Source organism: Leptodactylus fuscus, chromosome 3, assembly GCF_031893055.1.
Source record: "Leptodactylus fuscus isolate aLepFus1 chromosome 3, aLepFus1.hap2, whole genome shotgun sequence".
Lineage (NCBI taxonomy): Eukaryota > Metazoa > Chordata > Amphibia > Anura > Leptodactylidae > Leptodactylus > Leptodactylus fuscus.
This window is the reverse complement of record NC_134267.1, coordinates 81,513,602-81,532,776: the sequence shown is the minus strand read 5'-3', so window position 1 is coordinate 81,532,776 and position 19,175 is coordinate 81,513,602. Positions and strand designations below refer to the sequence as shown.

At 43.8% G+C, this 19,175-nt stretch overlaps 1 protein-coding gene across 1 annotated transcript in view; it reads right to left on the bottom strand.

Moving 5' to 3' along the window:
• LOC142197519 (plasminogen-like) overlaps window positions 1–19,175 on the bottom strand; it is a 56,520-nt gene that overhangs the window by 20,578 nt on the left and 16,767 nt on the right. Inside the window, exons 8-9 of the mRNA XM_075267848.1 lie at window positions 14,788–14,950; window positions 12,896–13,017 (exon numbers count right to left, since the gene is read on the bottom strand). Of these exons, the coding sequence (XP_075123949.1) occupies window positions 12,896–13,017; window positions 14,788–14,950 (285 nt within the window). The remainder of the gene's footprint in view (window positions 1–12,895; window positions 13,018–14,787; window positions 14,951–19,175) is intronic.

Below are 19,175 nucleotides of genomic sequence, written 5' to 3'. Positions count from 1 at the left end.
CCTAAGTTCTGCGCTTTGCACAAAAGTTCCACATTAACTAGGCTGAATGGTACAAAGATTAGTAGGCCCGAGAACCAGGAACAGGTCTTGCAATGGCTGTCGGATAACGCTTAAAGCACATTGTCCACCAGCCAGTCAGCCTCTACCTCCTCTTACCCAACAGTCTTGTCCTCCTTCCACCCAAAATTCCCAATCTTCTCAGAACAATAACCCCAACTGTCCCTGCTCCCCAGAGCTGTTCTCCCTTCCTTTGACTGTACCGCAACCTGCCCCTCCATTTCGCGATTCCACGGACCTAACAGACGAGTATCTGTGTCCAGATGCTCAAACACTAGAGTCTCCTCCATTCCATCTCCGGTCGATTTGGTGGCGGATGACCAGCAACCCACCCTCATCGACGACGATGAGACGCAGTTGCTGTCAGGGCAGCCAGTTGACATGCGCATTGTGCAGGAGGAGGAGGCGAGACAGGAGTTGGAAGAGGAGGTGGTGGACGACGAGGACACCGACCCCACCTGGACAAGGCAGATGTCAAGCTGGGAAAGTAGTGTGGATGTTGAGGCAGGTGCAGCACCAAAAAGGGTAGCTAGAGGCAGAGACATGTCCAGAGGCAGAGGTCAGCTGCTTTGCCGAAGCCAGGCCAGACCCGGAATGTCCGAAGATGTTCCCTTTTGTACCCAGCCCAGAAAAACTCCCCCATCGAGGGCACATTTCTTGAAGGTGTAGAGTTTTTTCAAGGAATGCGCCGAGGACAGATATAGTGTCGTCTACACAATTTGCCTCTCGAAATCGAGTAGGGGCCCTGAGAAGAGCAACCTGTCCACCACTTCAATGCACCGTCATTTGGAATCCAAGCAATGGAATCAGTGGCAGGCAGCAACGGCAGGACAAACGTCGCCCGCCGTTCATGCCACTGCCTCTGCTCACAGTGCTGGCGATGCACTCCAGAGGACGAGCCAGGACATCACTTCATCTGCCTCCGCCACTTTGTTGACTTCTCCCTCATCCTCCCCTGTTTCTGTCTTATCTCCTTCTCCTGCACCATCAAAGGCACCATCAGGCGCTTCTTTACAACAACCCACCATCTCTCAGACATTGGAGCGCCGGCAGAAATACACCGCTAACCACCCACCCACGCAAGCCTAGAACGCCAACATCGCTAAACTGCTGGCCCAGGAGAGGTTGGCGTTCCGGCTTGTTGAAACTCCCGCCTTCCCGGACCTGATGGCAACTGTGGCACCTCACTATGCCGTCCCTAGCCGTCTCAACTTCTCCCGGTGTGGCGTCCCCGCCTTGCACCAGCACGTGTCACTCAACATCAGGTGGGCCCTTAGTTCCGCGCTTTGCTGCAAGGTCCACTTGACCACCGACACTTGGACAAGCGCCTGTGGTCAGGGATGCTGCAGTGCTTATCTTTAATGACAGGCAGGGTGAATGTGGTGGAGTCTGTTCCCCGGGTGCAAACTGGGGTGGCCTATCTCCTCTCCCAGGCCAAAATTCATGGCAGGAGTAGACTGAAACCCTACGACGCTGCAACCTCCACCACAGCTACTAGCGGCAAATGCTAAAACACTGGTGTGGGGAGACGTCAGCAGGCGGTGCTGAAGCTCATCAGCTTGGGGGACAGACAGCACAGTGCCTCCGAGGTCAGGGATGCCATCCTGGCTGAGATGGCATTTTTTTTTCCCTGCTACACCTGGGGCCTGGCATTTTTACGCCTGTGATAATGGCTGGAACCTGGTAGCGGCTCTGGAGCTTGCCAGCCTCCAACACGTTCCATGTTTGGCCCACGTCTAACCTAGTGGTGCAAAGTTTTTTAAAAACATACCCAAATGTACCGAAGCTACTGTTGAAAATGCGGCGCTTGTGCGCCCACTTTTGCAAGTGCACAGGAGTCGCTGCTAGCCTAAAAACACTCTAGCAAGGCCTACATCTGTCCAAACACAGGCTGTTGTCCGTCATTCACACACGCTGAAACCCTACAATACCATATCTTGAGCAGGGTGTGTGAGCTGCACAGACCTTTGATGGAGTTCCATCTACAAAACCCAAGGGTTCCTCAAAGTCAGCAACCAAAGTTTCTGCACCATGAGTTTCCAGGGGTGGCAGAGTTATGGCTAGGGGAAGAGGCATGGATAGGGATGATGTCTAGGGGCAAAAGCAGTGTGGATGTGGAGGCAAGCTAAGCAGGAAAAACTGGGGGTACAAGCTAAGGCATGGACTGGGGTGATGTCTAGGGGCAAAAGCAGTGTGGATGTGGAGGCAAGCTAAGCAGGAAAAACTGGGGATACAAGCTAAGGCATGGACTGGGGTGATGTCTAGGGGCAAAAGCAGTGTGGATGTGGAGGCAAGCTAAGCAGGAAAAACTGGGGGTACAAGCTAAGGCATGGACTGGGGTGATGTCTAGGGGCAAAAGCAGTGTGGATGTGGAGGCAAGCTAAGCAGGAAAAACTGGGGGTACAAGCTAAGGCATGGACTGGGGTGATGTCTAGGGGCAAAAGCAGTGTGGATGTGGAGGCAAGCTAAGCAGGAAAAACTGGGGGTACAAGCTAAGGCATGGACTGGGGTGATGTCTAGGGGCAAAAGCAGTGTGGATGTGGAGGCAAGCAAAGCAGGGAAAATGGTGGCTAGAGGCAAAGGGATGTCCATAGGCAGCAAGGGCAAAGATGCAAAACTCTCCCGTTTCAAGAATTTTCCTGACTTGTTTCCCCACAAAACATTCCTGGGAGGAGGGCTGAAACACCACCCTCCTCCTCCTCCGCTGTTAGATTTACCCCAGCTACGAGCTGAAAACGCTGCAACACTGGTGTGGGGAGACGTCAGCAGGCTGGGCTGAAGCTCATCAGCTTGGGAGACGGACAGCACACTGCCTCTGAGGTCAGGGATGCCATCCTGGATGAGATGGCAATTTTTTATCCCCGCTGCCCCTGGGGCCAGGTTTTTTAGCTTGTTGGAGGGCTCTGGAGCTTGCCAGCCTCCAACACGTTCCATGCCTGGCCCACATGTTCAATGTAGTGGTGCAATGATTTTTAAAAACATACCCCAAATTAGCTGAGCTAAGGGTGAAAGTGCGGCACTTGGACACCCACTTTCCCAAGTCTACAGTACCTGGAGCTAGCCGCAATACACTCCAGCAAGGCCTACATCTGCCTGAAGCACCTACTGTTGTGCGAGGTCACCACACGCTCTAACCCTAGATACCGTATGTTCAGCAGGGTGTGTGAGCAGCAGAGACCTTTGATGGAGTACCAGCTACAAAACCCAAGGGTTCCTCAGAGTCAGCTCCCTCACTTTCTGCACCATGAGTTTCCATGGGTGGCAGACTTATGGCTAGAGGCACAGGCATGGATAGGGGTGATGTGTAGGGGCAAAAGCAGTGTGGATGTGGAGGCAAGCTAAGCAGCAAAAACTGGGGGTACAAGCAGCCGGTGACATCATCACTGACAAGCACAGCTGTCTGTCAGCTGACAGGCTGACTTTCACCAAAATGAACAGACAATGGATAGACTCATCATATACATGTCAGTTACATGACAAATTTAGTGCAATTTGCAAGTCCAAGATGGTTTGGAGATCTGCGGAGAGGAATCTCACCACCTCTTGCGGGTGCCATCATTTGGAAGGCAAGCCCTGGGCTCAGTGGGTGAGAGCAAGCGCAGGATAATCGTCGTTTGGCCTGGCGGCCACTGCCTCTTCCACTGTTGACAGGGCTGGCGCTGCAGTCCAGACCAGGAGCCAGGACACCTCCACATCTGCCTCTGACACTTTGGGGAGTTCACCCTTATCCTCACCTTTTCCTGCCATTTCTCCTTTTGCCCGCGCCATCATGCGCCTCTTCCCAGCAACTCCCCATCTCCCAAGCCTTTCATTTCATGCTAAAGTACAGCGCAACCCACCCACATGCCCAAGGCTTCAACGGCCTCATCTCAAGAAATCTGGCCCAGGAGATGTTGGAATCCCGGCTGGGGGACACTCTGCCCTTTTTGGGCAGAGTGTCTACTGCGCCACCGCACTGTGCCGTCCACACCAGCACTTTCCCCCAAACATGAGGCGGTCCCTAAATTCAGCGCTTAGCCCTAAAGTTCCATGTGACCAGTTACGAATAGACAAGTGCATGCGGACAGGGACGCTACCTTTCAATTTGGGCACAGTGGTTGAATGTAATTGAGGCGTGGACCGGGTCGCAAAATGTGGTGGCCTGACTTGTCTCCCCACACAACATTCCTGGGAGGAGGGCTGAAACACCACCCTCCTCCGCTGTTAAATTGACCCCAGCTACGAGCTGGAAACGCTGCAACACTGGTGTGGGGAGACGTCAGCGGGCCGTGCTGAAGCTCATCAGCTTGGGGGCCAGACAGCACACTGCCTACAAAGTGAGTCATGCCATCCTCGATGAGACGGCAATGTGGTTTTTGCCACTGCACCTGGGCCCAGGCATGTTGTCATGTGTGATAATGGCCGTAACCTGGGATTGGCTCTGTAGCTTGGCAGCCTGCAACATATTCCATGCCTGGGCCACGTTTTTAACTCATTGCTGCTAATCTTTTGAAAAAGGTACCCCAATGTTCCTGAGCTACTGGTGAAAGTGTGGCGCTTGTGCGGATAGTTTTTAAAGTGTATAGTTGCCGCTGCTAGCCTCTATGCACTCCTACAACGCCTGTACCTGCTGGAACAACGGCTGTTGTGCGACGTCTCCACACTGCTGGCACTAAACATATCATGTGTTGAGCAGAGTGTGTGAGCAGCACAGACCTTTGATGTAGTTCCAACTCCAAAACCCTCGGGTTCGTCAAAGTCAACTCCCTCAGTTGCTCAACCATGAGTGGCCATGGGTGGCAGACTTATGTGAAATCCCATCCCATCCATTGCACTGGACATGAAACATTAGCATGCGCTCAGCACAACTTCGGATATGGCAGATGCGTTAAGCAGGGTGCAGGGTACAACACAGACCAGGCCCGAGCACCAGGAACAGGTGTTAGAAATACTGCAGCATCTGCCATTTCCTTCCAATTTTGGGGTTTTGGACCCGCCACCGACTTGTCTGGACCTAAGTGGGGATCATGAGACACAGTTGCCATCAAGGCAAGCTGTGGTCATGTGCGGTTTGCAGTAAGGGGGCAGTGCGCAATTGGAAGAGGAGTTGGTGGATGACGAGGCCACCGACCCCACATGGACAGGGGTGATGTCTAGGGGCTAAAGCAGTGTAGATGTAGAGGGAAGCTAAATCAACAAAAAACCTGGGTAGAAGCAAAGGCATAAACTGGGGTGATGTTTAGGGGTGAAAGCAGAGTAGATGTGGAGGGAAGCTAAGCAGCAAAAACAGTGGGTAGAAGCAAAGGCATGCAAAACTCTACCCTGTTGGAAGACTTATTCCTAGGTCTGGAACACGTTAATGGCCCCCCTGGACAAATTACTGCCACTCAGGGGCCTAGTGTCACCAGGAGGGACAAGTATAGGCGCATGTTGTGGGAATACCTGGCCGACACCAACTCTGTCCTCTCCGATCCCTCTGTGCTCTACAGCCTAAACTTATTTTCTCATCTTTTTTTCTGAACTGCACATCTCTTGCCTGCTTCCTTTGGGATCTTAGAAATGGTGGTCCACTTCCACAGATGGTAACTTCAATAGACAGTGTAACGGGAGTAGCTGAGGGATCGCTGTCTTAACCACTTTTTGGCACAAAATTAACTTCCAAAGCCAAATATGGTGCAAGTATATGATGCAAGGACACCTACACACCTATCTCTGACACATTGGGGAGTTCACCCTCATGCGCCCTTTTGGCCTGCACCATCATGCGCCTCTTCCCAGCCACTCCACATTTCCCAAGCTTTTCATTGCAGGCAGAAGTACAATACAATCCACCCCCAACTGCTGGCCCTGGAGATGTTGGTGTTTGTTTATGCTTCTGGAGACCCAGGCCTTCCGTCAGCAGATGGCAGCTGGGGCACCTCCCTATGCTGGGCCTAGCCGTTACTACTTCTCTTGGTGTGCTGTCTCTGCCTTGCGCCTGCATGTGTCCCATAACATCAGTCGGGCCCAGAGCTCTGCGCTTTGCTGCAAGGTCCACTTGACCACCGACACATGGACAAGCGCCTGTGGTCAGGGATGCTGCAGTGCTTATCTTTAATGACAGGCAGGGTGAATGTGGTGGAGTCTGTTCCCCGGGTGCAAACTGGGGTGGCCTATCTCCTCTCCCAGGCCAAAATTCATGGCAGGAGTAGACTGAAACCCTACGAAGCTGCAACCTCCACCCCAGCTACTAGCGGAAAACACTGTAACACTGGCATGGGGAGATGTCAGTAGGCCGTGCTGAAACTGATCAGCTTGGGGGACAGACAGCACAGTGCCTCCGAGGTCAGGGATGCCATCCTGGCTGAGATGGCATTTTTTTTTCCCTGCTACACCTGGGGCCTGGCATTTTTGCGCCTGTGATAATGGCTGGAACCTGGTAGCAGATCTGGAGCTTGCCAGACTCAAACACGGTCCACGCATGGCCCACGTTTTCCAACTTGTTGGTGCCATGTTTCTTTGAAACCTACACCATTGTGCCTGATATACAGGTCAAAGTGGGGCCATTTTCGTAAGTGAGAACTAGCCTCTGCTAGGCAGAAAACATTCAGAGCACACTCCTCTCATCTTCGCACCGTTGGCTGGCGGAGGAAGACGAGGGGGTTGGAGTGGCATCTGATGTCCCTATCCCACACGAGGCTAGAGGGTGCACTTCAGTGCATCCCATTGCTTCACCACAAATGGTGTGAAGGGGAGTGGAAAATGGAGGAAATGGAGAGTGACCCTTACAGTTGGGGCCAGCAAAGGCATGCCAAGTAACACACTGGCACACATGGCTGACTTCATCTTGGGTTGCTTTTCAACACATATTTCACATCATGAAGAACAAATAATACTGGATTTTTTCAAGCCTCGAACCCCGGTCTAGGTCTAATGTCTGTTCCTTTCTTATATTAGGGGAGAGGGAAAAAAAATTACTTCAGTGATACGTTTAGCGTACATAGACTGACTATTAATGTGTATCCCACTTAGTGTTGTTAGGGTTACACACCGTCACAACCTGGCTAAAGCTTCTATAGCTGTTAATAAAGTCAACATAACTTTACGGTATCCAAAAAGACAGCTGGTACCGACAGAGAGCAAGACAAATGTCACCCAAAGCTGTGAGCTCTGAACACCCACAGTGACTTTGGCGTCATCATCATTATAAGGGAGCGGGTGGTAATAAATAACTTGGCAGTGCCTAAAACCCAAAAAGCTTATACAACTATATTTACATTAAGATACACAAATGAAACTTTTCAGTAGCATGTCATGAGACAAGCTGATAAGCTCTTCCTTTGTGCAGTGCTATTTGAAAGTTAAACGCTGCCTTTATTTTAATTCTGGAGAAGGTGCAGACATTAGATTTAGAACATGTTGTCTTCATTGTCCAAATCCTCTATATAGGTAACGTGTTTTTCGGGCCGAGCTGTCTGGGAACGAGCTGGTGCAGCACTGACAACCTGGGTGAATATGGCAAGAGCCTGAGATGTAGGGTGAATGAATCCCCAAATTATTTGTGGAATTCCCAGTGAGACAATGGCACTGTATACCAGTATTAAAAATTGTGGGTGCACATAACCCCCATATATTCTTTGAATTCCCAGTGAGACAAAGGAACTGTATAGCAGTATTAAAAATTGTGGGTGCACGTAACCCCCATATATTCTTTGAATTCCCAGTCAGACAATGGCACTGTATACCAGTATTAAAAATTGTGGGTGCACATAACCCCCATATATTCTTTGAATTCCCAGTCAGACAATGGCACTATATACCAGTAGTAAAAATTGTGGGTGCACATAACCCCAATATATTCTTTGAATTCCCAGTCAGACAATGGCACTGTATACCAGTATTAAAAATTGTGGGTGCACATAACCCCCATATATTCTTTGAATTCCCAGTGAGACAAAGGAACTGTATAGCAGTATTAAAAATTGTGGGTGCACGTAACCCCCATATATTCTTTGAATTCCCAGTCAGACAATGGCACTGTATGCCAGTATTAAAAATTGTGGGTGCACATAACCCCCATATATTCTTTGAATTCCCAGTGACACAAAGGAACTGTATAGCAGTATTAAAAATTGTGGGTGCACGTAACCCCCATATATTCTTTGAATTCCCAGTCAGACAATGGCACTGTATACCAGTATTAAAAATTGTGGGTGCACATAACCCCCATATATTCTTTGAATTCCCAGTGAGACAAAGGAACTGTATAGCAGTATTAAAAATTGTGGGTGCACGTAACCCCCATATATTCTTTGAATTCCCAGTCAGACAATGGCACTGTATACCAGTATTAAAAATTGTGGGTGCACATAACCCCCATATATTCTTTGAATTCCCAGTCAGACAATGGCACTATATACCAGTAGTAAAAATTGTGGGTGCACGTAACCCCCATATATTCTTTGAATTCCCAGTCAGACAATGGCACTGTATACCAGTATTAAAAATTGTGGGTGCACATAACCCCCATATATTCTTTGAATTCCCAGTCAGACAATGGCACTATATACCAGTAGTAAAAATTGTGGGTGCACATAACCCCAATATATTCTTTGAATTCCCAGTCAGACAATGGCACTGTATACCAGTATTAAAAATTGTGGGTGCACATAACCCCCATATATTCTTTGAATTCCCAGTGAGACAAAGGAACTGTATAGCAGTATTAAAAATTGTGGGTGCACGTAACCCCCATATATTCTTTGAATTCCCAGTCAGACAATGGCACTGTATACCAGTATTAAAAATTGTGGGTGCACATAACCCCCATATATTCTTTGAATTCCCAGTGAGACAAAGGAACTGTATAGCAGTATTAAAAATTGTGGGTGCACGTAACCCCCATATATTCTTTGAATTCCCAGTCAGACAATGGCACTGTATACCAGTATTAAAAATTGTGGGTGCACATAACCCCCATATATTCTTTGAATTCCCAGTCAGACAATGGCACTATATACCAGTAGTAAAAATTGTGGGTGCACGTAACCCCCATATATTCTTTGAATTCCCAGTCAGACAATGGCACTGTATACCAGTATTAAAAATTGTGGGTGCACATAACCCCCATATATTCTTTGAATTCCCAGTCAGACAATGGCACTATATACCAGTAGTAAAAATTGTGGGTGCACATAACCCCAATATATTCTTTGAATTCCCAGTCAGACAATGGCACTGTATACCAGTATTAAAAATTGTGGGTGCACATAACCCCCATATATTCTTTGAATTCCCAGTCAGACAATGGCACTGTATACCAGTATTAAAAATTGTGGGTGCACATAACCCCCATATATTCTTTGAATTCCCAGTGAGACAAAGGAACTGTATAGCAGTATTAAAAATTGTGGGTGCACGTAACCCCCATATATTCTTTGAATTCCCAGTCAGACAATGGCACTGTATACCAGTATTAAAAATTGTGGGTGCACATAACCCCCATATATTCTTTGAATTCCCAGTCAGACAATGGCACTATATACCAGTAGTAAAAATTGTGGGTGCACATAACCCCAATATATTCTTTGAATTCCCAGTCAGACAATGGCACTGTATACCAGTATTAAAAATTGTGGGTGCACATAACCCCCATATATTCTTTGAATTCCCAGTCAGACAATGGCACTGTATACCAGTATTAAAAATTGTGGGTGCACATAACCCCCATATATTCTTTGAATTCCCAGTGAGACAATGGAACTGTATAGCAGTATTAAAAATTGTGGGTGCACGTAACCCCCATATATTCTTTGAATTCCCAGTCAGACAATGGCACTGTATACCAGTAGTAAAAATTGTGGGTGCACATAACCCCCATATATTCTTTGAATTCCCAGTGAGACAATGGAACTGTATAGCAGTATTAAAAATTGTGGGTGCACGTAACCCCCATATATTCTTTGAATTCCCAGTCAGACAATGGCACTGTATACCAGTAGTAAAAATTGTGGGTGCACATAACCCCCATATATTCTTTGAATTCCCAGTGAGACAATGGAACTGTATAGCAGTATTAAAAATTGTGGGTGCACGTAACCCCCATATATTCTTTGAATTCCCAGTCAGACAATGGCACTGTATACCAGTAGTAAAAATTGTGGGTGCACATAACCCCCATATATTCTTTGAATTCCCAGTCAGACAATGGCACTATATACCAGTAGTAAAAATTGTGGGTGCACATAACCCCAATATATTCTTTGAATTCCCAGTCAGACAATGGCACTGTATACCAGTATTAAAAATTGTGGGTGCACATAACCCCCATATATTCTTTGAATTCCCAGTGAGACAAAGGAACTGTATAGCAGTATTAAAAATTGTGGGTGCACGTAACCCCCATATATTCTTTGAATTCCCAGTCAGACAATGGCACTGTATACCAGTATTAAAAATTGTGGGTGCACATAACCCCCATATATTCTTTGAATTCCCAGTCAGACAATGGCACTATATACCAGTAGTAAAAATTGTGGGTGCACATAACCCCAATATATTCTTTGAATTCCCAGTCAGACAATGGCACTGTATACCAGTATTAAAAATTGTGGGTGCACATAACCCCCATATATTCTTTGAATTCCCAGCGAGACAATGGAACTGTATAGCAGTAGCAAAAATTGTGGGTGCACGTAACCCCCATATATTCTTTGAATTCCCAGTCAGACAATGGCACTATATACCAGTATTAAAAATTGTGGGTGCACATAACCCCCATATATTCTTTGAATTCCCAGTGAGACAATGGAACTGTATAGCAGTATTAAAAATTGTGGGTGCACGTAACCCCCATATATTCTTTGAATTCCCAGTCAGACAATGGCACTGTATACCAGTATTAAAAATTGTGGGTGCACATAACCCCCATATATTCTTTGAATTCCCAGTGAGACAATGGAACTGTATAGCAGTATTAAAAATTGTGGGTGCACGTAACCCCCATATATTCTTTGAATTCCCAGTCAGACAATGGCACTGTATACCAGTAGTAAAAATTGTGGGTGCACGTAACCCCCATATATTCTTTGAATTCCCAGTCAGACAATGGCACTATATACCAGTATTAAAAATTGTGGGTGCACATAACCCCCATATATTCTTTGAATTCCCAGTCAGACAATGGCACTGTATACCAGTAGTAAAAATTGTGGGTGCACATAACCCCCATATATTCTTTGAATTCCCAGTGAGACAATGGCACTGTATACCAGTAGTAAAAATTGTGGGTGCACGTAACCCCCATATATTCTTTGAATTCCCAGTCAGACAATGGCACTATATACCAGTATTAAAAATTGTGGGTGCACATAACCCCCATATATTCTTTGAATTCCCAGTCAGACAATGGCACTGTATACCAGTAGTAAAAATTGTGGGTGCACATAACCCCCATATATTCTTTGAATTCCCAGTCAGACAATGGCACTGTATACCAGTATTAAAAATTGTGGGTGCACATAACCCCCATATATTCTTTGAATTCCCAGTGAGACAAAGGAACTGTATAGCAGTATTAAAAATTGTGGGTGCACGTAACCCCCATATATTCTTTGAATTCCCAGTCAGACAATGGCACTGTATAGCAGTATTAAAAATTGTGGGTGCACGTAACCCCCATATATTCTTTGAATTCCCAGTCAGACAATGGCACTGTATACCAGTATTAAAAATTGTGGGTGCACATAACCCCCATATATTCTTTGAATTCCCAGTGAGACAATGGCACTGTATAGCAGTAGCAAAAATTGTGGGTGCAAGTCACCCCAATATATTCTTTGAATTCCCAGTCAGACAATGGCACTATATACCAGTAGCAAAAATTGTGGGTGTATATAGCCCCAATTCTATTGCTAGGGGACTTGCAGGGTATTTCTGAGGTGAAGGTGGGGGGGCACACCGTTGGAACGGGGATTTGGGGTGTATATATGGGGTATACGGGAATACACTGTCAGTGTGTTCCATTCAGGATCCTGGGAAAGCTGGGTTGCGGCGATTGAGCCCGTCAGTGCCACGTTACACTGACAAGCTTCTCCCTGGAATTGAAGTTATATGTAAGCCCAATATATTCTTTGAATTCCCAGTGAGACAATGGCACTATATGGCAGTAGCAAAAATAGTGGGTGTATATAGCCCCAATCCTATTGCTAGGGGACTTGCAGGGTATTTCTGGGGTGAAGGTGGGGGGGGCACACCGTTGGAACGGGTATCGGGGGTATATATCGGGTATACGGGAATACACTGACAGTGTATTCCATTCAGGATCCTGGGAAAGCTGGGTTGCGGCGATTGAGCCCGTCAGTGCCACGTTACACTGACAAGCTTCTCCCTGGAATTTAGCTCTTATAAGAGCTGTTGTGGTTGTCTTCTCCTTCCTATCCTAGCCTGTCCCTGCCTACCCAGAATCTAACCCCTAGCTAACTGGACGGAAACCTCCGTCCTCGGTGAATTGCAAGCTCAGAATGACGCGAAGCTGGGCGGCGCTGTTCTTTTAAATTAGAGGTCACATGTTTTCGGCAGCCAATGGGTTTTGCCTACTTTTTTCAACGTCACCGGTGTCGTAGTTCCTGTCCCACCTACCCTGTGCTGTTATTGGAGCAAAAAAGGCGCCAGGGAAGGTGGGAGGGGAATCGAGTAATGGCACACTTTACCACGCGGTGTTCGATTCGATTCGAACATGCCGAACAGCCTAATATCCGATCGAACATGAGTTCGATAGAACACTGTTCGCTCATCTCTACTGGTAACAGATTCCCTTTAAGTTCATACATGCATGAAAGAGGAAACTGGCAATTTCTTGTCAAGTAAAAAGTGCATTTACCAACAGGTGAAGAATCGCAGCTAGGTATTTCACAATATTCCCAACGTGTTAATTTGTCAGTGGTATAACACCAGGGTGTTGACTCTCCATCGGGGTTTCTGCAATAATTCTTTTCTAGATTTCTTTAAAAGAAAGAAAATGGGAAATAAATTCATTTTTAACATTCATATTGAACTGCATTTTCATAATGGCAAGCTTAATCTCTTCCCAAATTAAACATCTACAAGATGGGTCTTTAAATGGTCACTAACTTATCAGACAACTTAGTCTGCACTTTAATTGAAACTGTTGTTTTCTGTCTGAAAAACCTCTCTAATGTTGCCACCATTAGGTATCACTCTTCAAAGTAATTTGCTGTCTCAGGGTCTGGGGTTGCTAGGTGGGGTGGCATAGACAGAAAAGTCCAGTTTATTTTAGTCCAAAACAAAGCTAGAGTTTATTTTCACTCAAAAAGGTAGTGCAGCAATAAAAGGAAACAATACAAAAAAAATCAGGTTCACTGATGTTTTGGGGTTGCTTTGCTGCCTCTGGCACTGGACTGCTTGACCGTGTGCATGGCATTATGAAGTCTCAAGACTACCAACAAGTTTTGCAGCATAATGTAGGGCCCAGTGTGAGAAAGCTGGGTCTCCCTCAGAGGTCATGGGTCTTCCAGCAGGACAATGACCCAAAACACACTTCAAAAAGCACTAGAACATGGTTTGAGAGAAAGCACTGGAGACTTCTAAAGTGGCAGCAATGAGTCCAGACCTGAATCCCATAGATCACCTGTGGAGAGATCTCAAAATGGCAGTTTGGAGAAGGCCCCCTTCAAATCTCAGGGACCTGGAGCAGTTTGTCAAAGAAGAATGGTCTAAAATTCCAGCAGAACATTGTAAGAAACTCATTGATGGTTACCGGAAGCGGTTGTTCGCAGTTATTTTGTCTAAAGGTTGTGCTACCAAGTATTAGGCTGAGGGTGCCAATACTTTTGTCCGGCCCATTTCCGGAGTTTTGTGTAAAATGTTCAATGATTTGACTTTTTTTTTTTTTCTTTCTCTTTTGTGTTTTTTCATTGCAAGCAAAATAAATGAAGATATTAATACCAAAGAGTTTGTGCTTGCAATCATTTTCTGGAAGAAACTGAGTATTATCTGACAGAATTGCAGGGGTGCCAATACTTTTGGCCTACACTGTACTATACTGTAGAGAAGAGGAAGATTAATGAAACTGTCTTAAAGAAAAACTGCCTTTGTTGGCCGTAGAGACTATAGACACGATTATTTGCAAAACTTTTATTTCATATAGAGCTCTAAGAAAATGAAAGCTGCAGTATGATTAGATGCAAAGACAGGTTTTCTTTGAGGCTAGGGCCCACAGAAATTTGTGTTGTGAACATAAAGACTGCAGTATTGCATTGTAACATTGCATTTAATTATTGCTAGTTTTGTCCAATTGCAACAACACAAAATTGCAACATGGCAGTTGCAGAGAAGCCAGACCTGTTGAATTGAGACTCTTCGTGTAGCACTAGTCTTATTTTAACAATTTGCTTACTAAGCACTATGTATTATAGAAAAAGCAGCGCTGTATTTACCTCATACTCATTTTCACAATTTTCAATAACCAGAAACAGTTTTTATAGATTATAGCATATGTTTTTTTTTTAGTGACTTGGAATGTGTAATTTTTTAGACCATTATTAGTAAACTACAAAGTGTAACAAAATATGATTATACTATAATTGAGCAAACCCTTAAAAAAAAAAAATACTACATCTGCAAGAGGTGCTGTGAATGTTTTGTGGCAGTGGGGCAGATATTTCATGTCCAGATATTTATAGTAGCCTGTTCTTGGCTTGAAGCTTTTGTAAACTGAATTGCAAATATTAAACTGAAATAAATATCTCTTACTTGCAAGGATAGTTGTCTGGAGTTCTGGCATGACTATGCGGTTCCTGAGAATTCCAGGCCTGACATGTTTTTCCAGATACTGTTACAGCAATATTTCCTGTGTAGGACTCTCCATTGCCAGATAGGCATTGCTTCCCTGGTGGAGATGGTGGAGGATTGGAAGCTGTAATATGAAAAAAGAAAAAATATTATATAAAATATAACAATATTCATTACATTTCTTAGCTCAAGGTGGTGTTACATATAGCATTATGTGGCATTTTTTTTGCCATTTTCAAAAAAAACAAAAAAAAAAACTGCTGTGAATGCAGTTGAATTTGAGAATTTTAAGATTTTTTTTTTCAAAACAGGCTTTCCTTTTTAAAAAAACAAACAAAAAACGATGAATAAAAAATTTCCAAAACACATCTAACCCCTCAAGTCACATCTTTTTTTCTGAGTTTGTGTTTGTCTTTTTTGTTTTTCTTTCCACTTTTAAAATCTATACCTTTTTTATTTTTATAATTACAAAGTCATATGAGGACAAACTGTACTTCATAGTGCTATGATTTAATTTTCATTCGAACTATTGAGAAGCTGGAAAAAAAAAATTAGAATGGAGTGAAATAGGAACAAAAAAAATCACAGTTGCACAATTTTCTTATAGACTTTATTTTTATGGCATATCGTTCACCATGCAGTACAAATGACATGTTACCTATATTCAGTAGGTAGGTACCATCACAGTGATACCAAATTGATAGAGTTTTTATTATGTTTTAACACCTTTAGCACACAGCGTTTTACAGTCCCTGAAAAGTGTATGGGATTCTCGCAAATTCAATTCACACATTGCAGAAAAATATCTGCCGCGGACAGAGTTAAAATACCATTGCATTTTTGAAAATCGCAGCATGTCAATAATACCTATTGAAACACTGCGTATTTTCTGTGAGAAGCCCTGCAGGATAAACCGCAATCGATTTTTGCTTTTTGGCTGCGGTTCGCTACATGGGGCCTTATCCTTACAAAAAATCTAAACTTTGAAATATTTTAAACTTTCTCTTTCTGTTGCCATATTGTGACAGCTGTAGCTTTTTTATATTTCCATGTATGTTGCTTTAAGCAAGGCAAGTTGTAGTCTTTTTTTGTAATATACAGGCACTGATCGTAGCTGTTAGTGCTGGGGACCTGCTGTATAATATAGCTGGTACTCACCAGGTATAGACAGAGCACTGCCGCTGACCTTCTCCATACTGTCCCAGCAACACCATTACATACAGGTACACCATGTATTTCTAAATTGCTGAATTGTTAAATTCCTTTACCCCCCCCCCCCCCCCCCCAAAAAAAAAAAAAAAAAAAAAAAAATTGAGAAAGATCAATATGTGTGAAGGAAAACTTGGGCTGGGTTACCATAAGATGTCTCCACTGGTGACTCTCCATCAGTGATGGGTTTGTCTCAAAGTTGCTCAAAAGTGTTCTGTCAGGTACAAAATCCCTCCACGGCTAATAATAGTGTATTATATAGAGCATTTATAACCTACCTCCAATTATAGAACAAGTCAGAAGTAATGTAATAAATATTACATTAATAGAAAAAATGTTGAACTATATCTTATTATGGAATTATTCTTTGTTCTCCACTTCTTGAACAGAGTCACTGTTTACAAAGAAATCTATGGAGAGGGTAGGGAGAAGAGGGGAAAAGGTAAAAAAAGATGCTAAACTTTGCTACATTGTGGGTCAAGGAGCTCTTATGACTAAGTTTCAAGATACTACTCCACAGAATGCGACAATTAACCGTTCCTCCATCCTCTTTCCATAGGCTACTGGGTGTTAGGGACAGACTATATAAATATGCAGTCTGAATGAAAACCAGGAGAAGAATAGCAAGCTATTAAGTAGAGAAGGAAACAGGTTTCTTTCAAAATGTACATCACAAAATTTCCTATATTCACATGTACTATTAATTTATGGCTTTTTTTTAACAACTGGAAGAAAAAGAAGCTACCTTTGTGGCTGATGAAGTAGTACAGAGATAATGATATTTTTGTAGATATGCCAAATAGCCTTCAAGTGCAACAGAGGTGGGCCTGGTTTCTTAGAATTGCCTATAGACACGCTACAATTCACTTTTGCATTTGTCTCACAACACCATTGCTTTAGCAGTGATTTGACATTTTCAGATTCTACCTGTCTCATAGCTGTTTGTAGGTAAAGCACGCCCATGAAAACTTGATGGCTAAACCATAAAAAGATGATTATCTCTGTATTGTTTCATGGGTTTGTAACCACAAAGGTATGCTTCTGGTCTTTCTAAAGGCAGCCATGTGACAGTATTATTGGTTTGGAAGTCAAGTTGGACCTGACAGCTTCACTATAACCTGTTGGTTTTCAGGATGACACTTCTGCATAAAGCACAGCAAAACCTTTGTACTGCGAAGGTAGAAAGTTCCAGTAAAAAAAAGCAGCATACATTGCCATGCTACAGATTGAAAACTGAACGATAAATCATATAGGGTCATTATTTGAGTCTACAATATTTAGGGGTTTTTTTTTTGTATGATGATATATATATATATATATATATATATATATATATACACACACACACACTTGGTTAGTCTCATTAGTTGCACTATAACATTTCTTGAATGTTAAACAGCGTTGAACTTCATCGTCCCCATGCTAAAGAGATTTTTAGTGAAATGGCGCTTCAATGGTCAATGTCTAACTTTTAGACAATGTAAACTTAGATTAGTTCGTTTTAAACCAATATCATACCAGCACAGTGTATGTGTATGATTCTGTATGATAATTCTGGTGTCTCATCATAAGTCATACCTCCTTTACCAGTAAACCCCAGCCCCTGAATCTAGATTCAGGCCGGTGTCCTAGGTTGCGAAAAAACAGGGTTTTTTAGCTTTTTTTTTTTTTTTAAACAATTTTCTGGCTAATGCCATCCACACATTGCAGAAAAATATTCAATACATTTTTGTAAATCACGGCATGTTTATTATACTGAAAGGGGATTTGACTTATCCACCAAAGGAAAGGAATGTATAAAACTTTACTTTTATTAGATACTCTAAAACATATAACCAAATGTTTAAAACGTGTCATACACCATAACCCGCTGTGCAACGACAGGTAAGTGTATAAAGAGGAGAGCTAGTAGCGCTATCTCTGTTGCCTGTTGTCCCTGTTCAGGACCTTGTAAAAAAGACCCCTGATGAATCACTTTGAGTGAAGAAACGCGTAGGGTCAGATAAAAGCAGTTATAGATGTAGCACCCACACGCAGATAATCTGAATAGTGACCAAGCCAGTGGTACCTTTCCTCCTCTGTTGGTGTGGCGTTAGGCCAGTATCCTCGGAGGGGTGGGGGAGCATTCCATTGAGCTTTTTTCAGTATTGCTGGTCACATTCTTATTTAAATCTGTGAGGTCTCTGGTGCACATCGTGTATTGGATGAGGGAGGCAGAGATAATATTTATATAGGGCGCAACAGAGATAGCGCTACTAGCTCTCCTCTTTATACACTTACCTGTCGTTGCACAGCGGGTTATGGTGTATGACACGTTTTAAACATTTGGTTATATGTTTTAGAGTATCTAATAAAAGTAAAGTTTTATACATTCCTTTCCTTTGGTGGATAAGTCAAATCCCCTTTCAGTGACTTATGTTAATAGGAATCAATTTATCTAAAGTTACAGTGATTTTGTGCATGTTTATTATACCTATGGAAATGCTGGCATTTTCTTTATAGATGTAATAGAATCAAAGAGTCCTCAGAGGAAAACTCAGCGGACTTTCTGTCAAAAGCGTTGTGGAAAAAACCATGATACGTTTCTGCCACGTTTTTTTCTTTAGTGCTTTATGGCTGTGGCCTTACCATAAAGCAAGTTTTGGTTTCCCTCTGCTGTGAATGCATAGACACAGATGTTAAGGGGGTATTCCCCATCTCCAGGATCATATTTAATTGTATACCTTAAGTTAGTTGAAATGTTTTACCCAATACATTGCTGTTTGCTGGATATTGCTCATTATGCCTCCTCAGTGTGTAAAGCTGGTTGCCTAAGTTACAGACTCCCTCTCTTATCTAGCTCTAATCAGAAGGGCCCCAGAGCATCCTTGCTTGGGGGACACATATTCCTGTCACTGATGATCATTTTTCTTTTAGGTTGTTTCCCGCCTTTTTTTCTCCTTTGTTTTTCCTGCCATTTTTTCCTCAGGTAAGATCAGCTGAGTCACACTCAGGTTAAATGAAGCAGATGTTCTGTCACGTGTATACCTGTGACATTTGTTTATAGGAGGTGTCTGCTGTCCAGCAATTTGTCAGTGCAAGTACAGAGGGCGTGGTTTTGGTGTTTAAAAGGGATCCTATCATTTAAACACTTTTTTTTC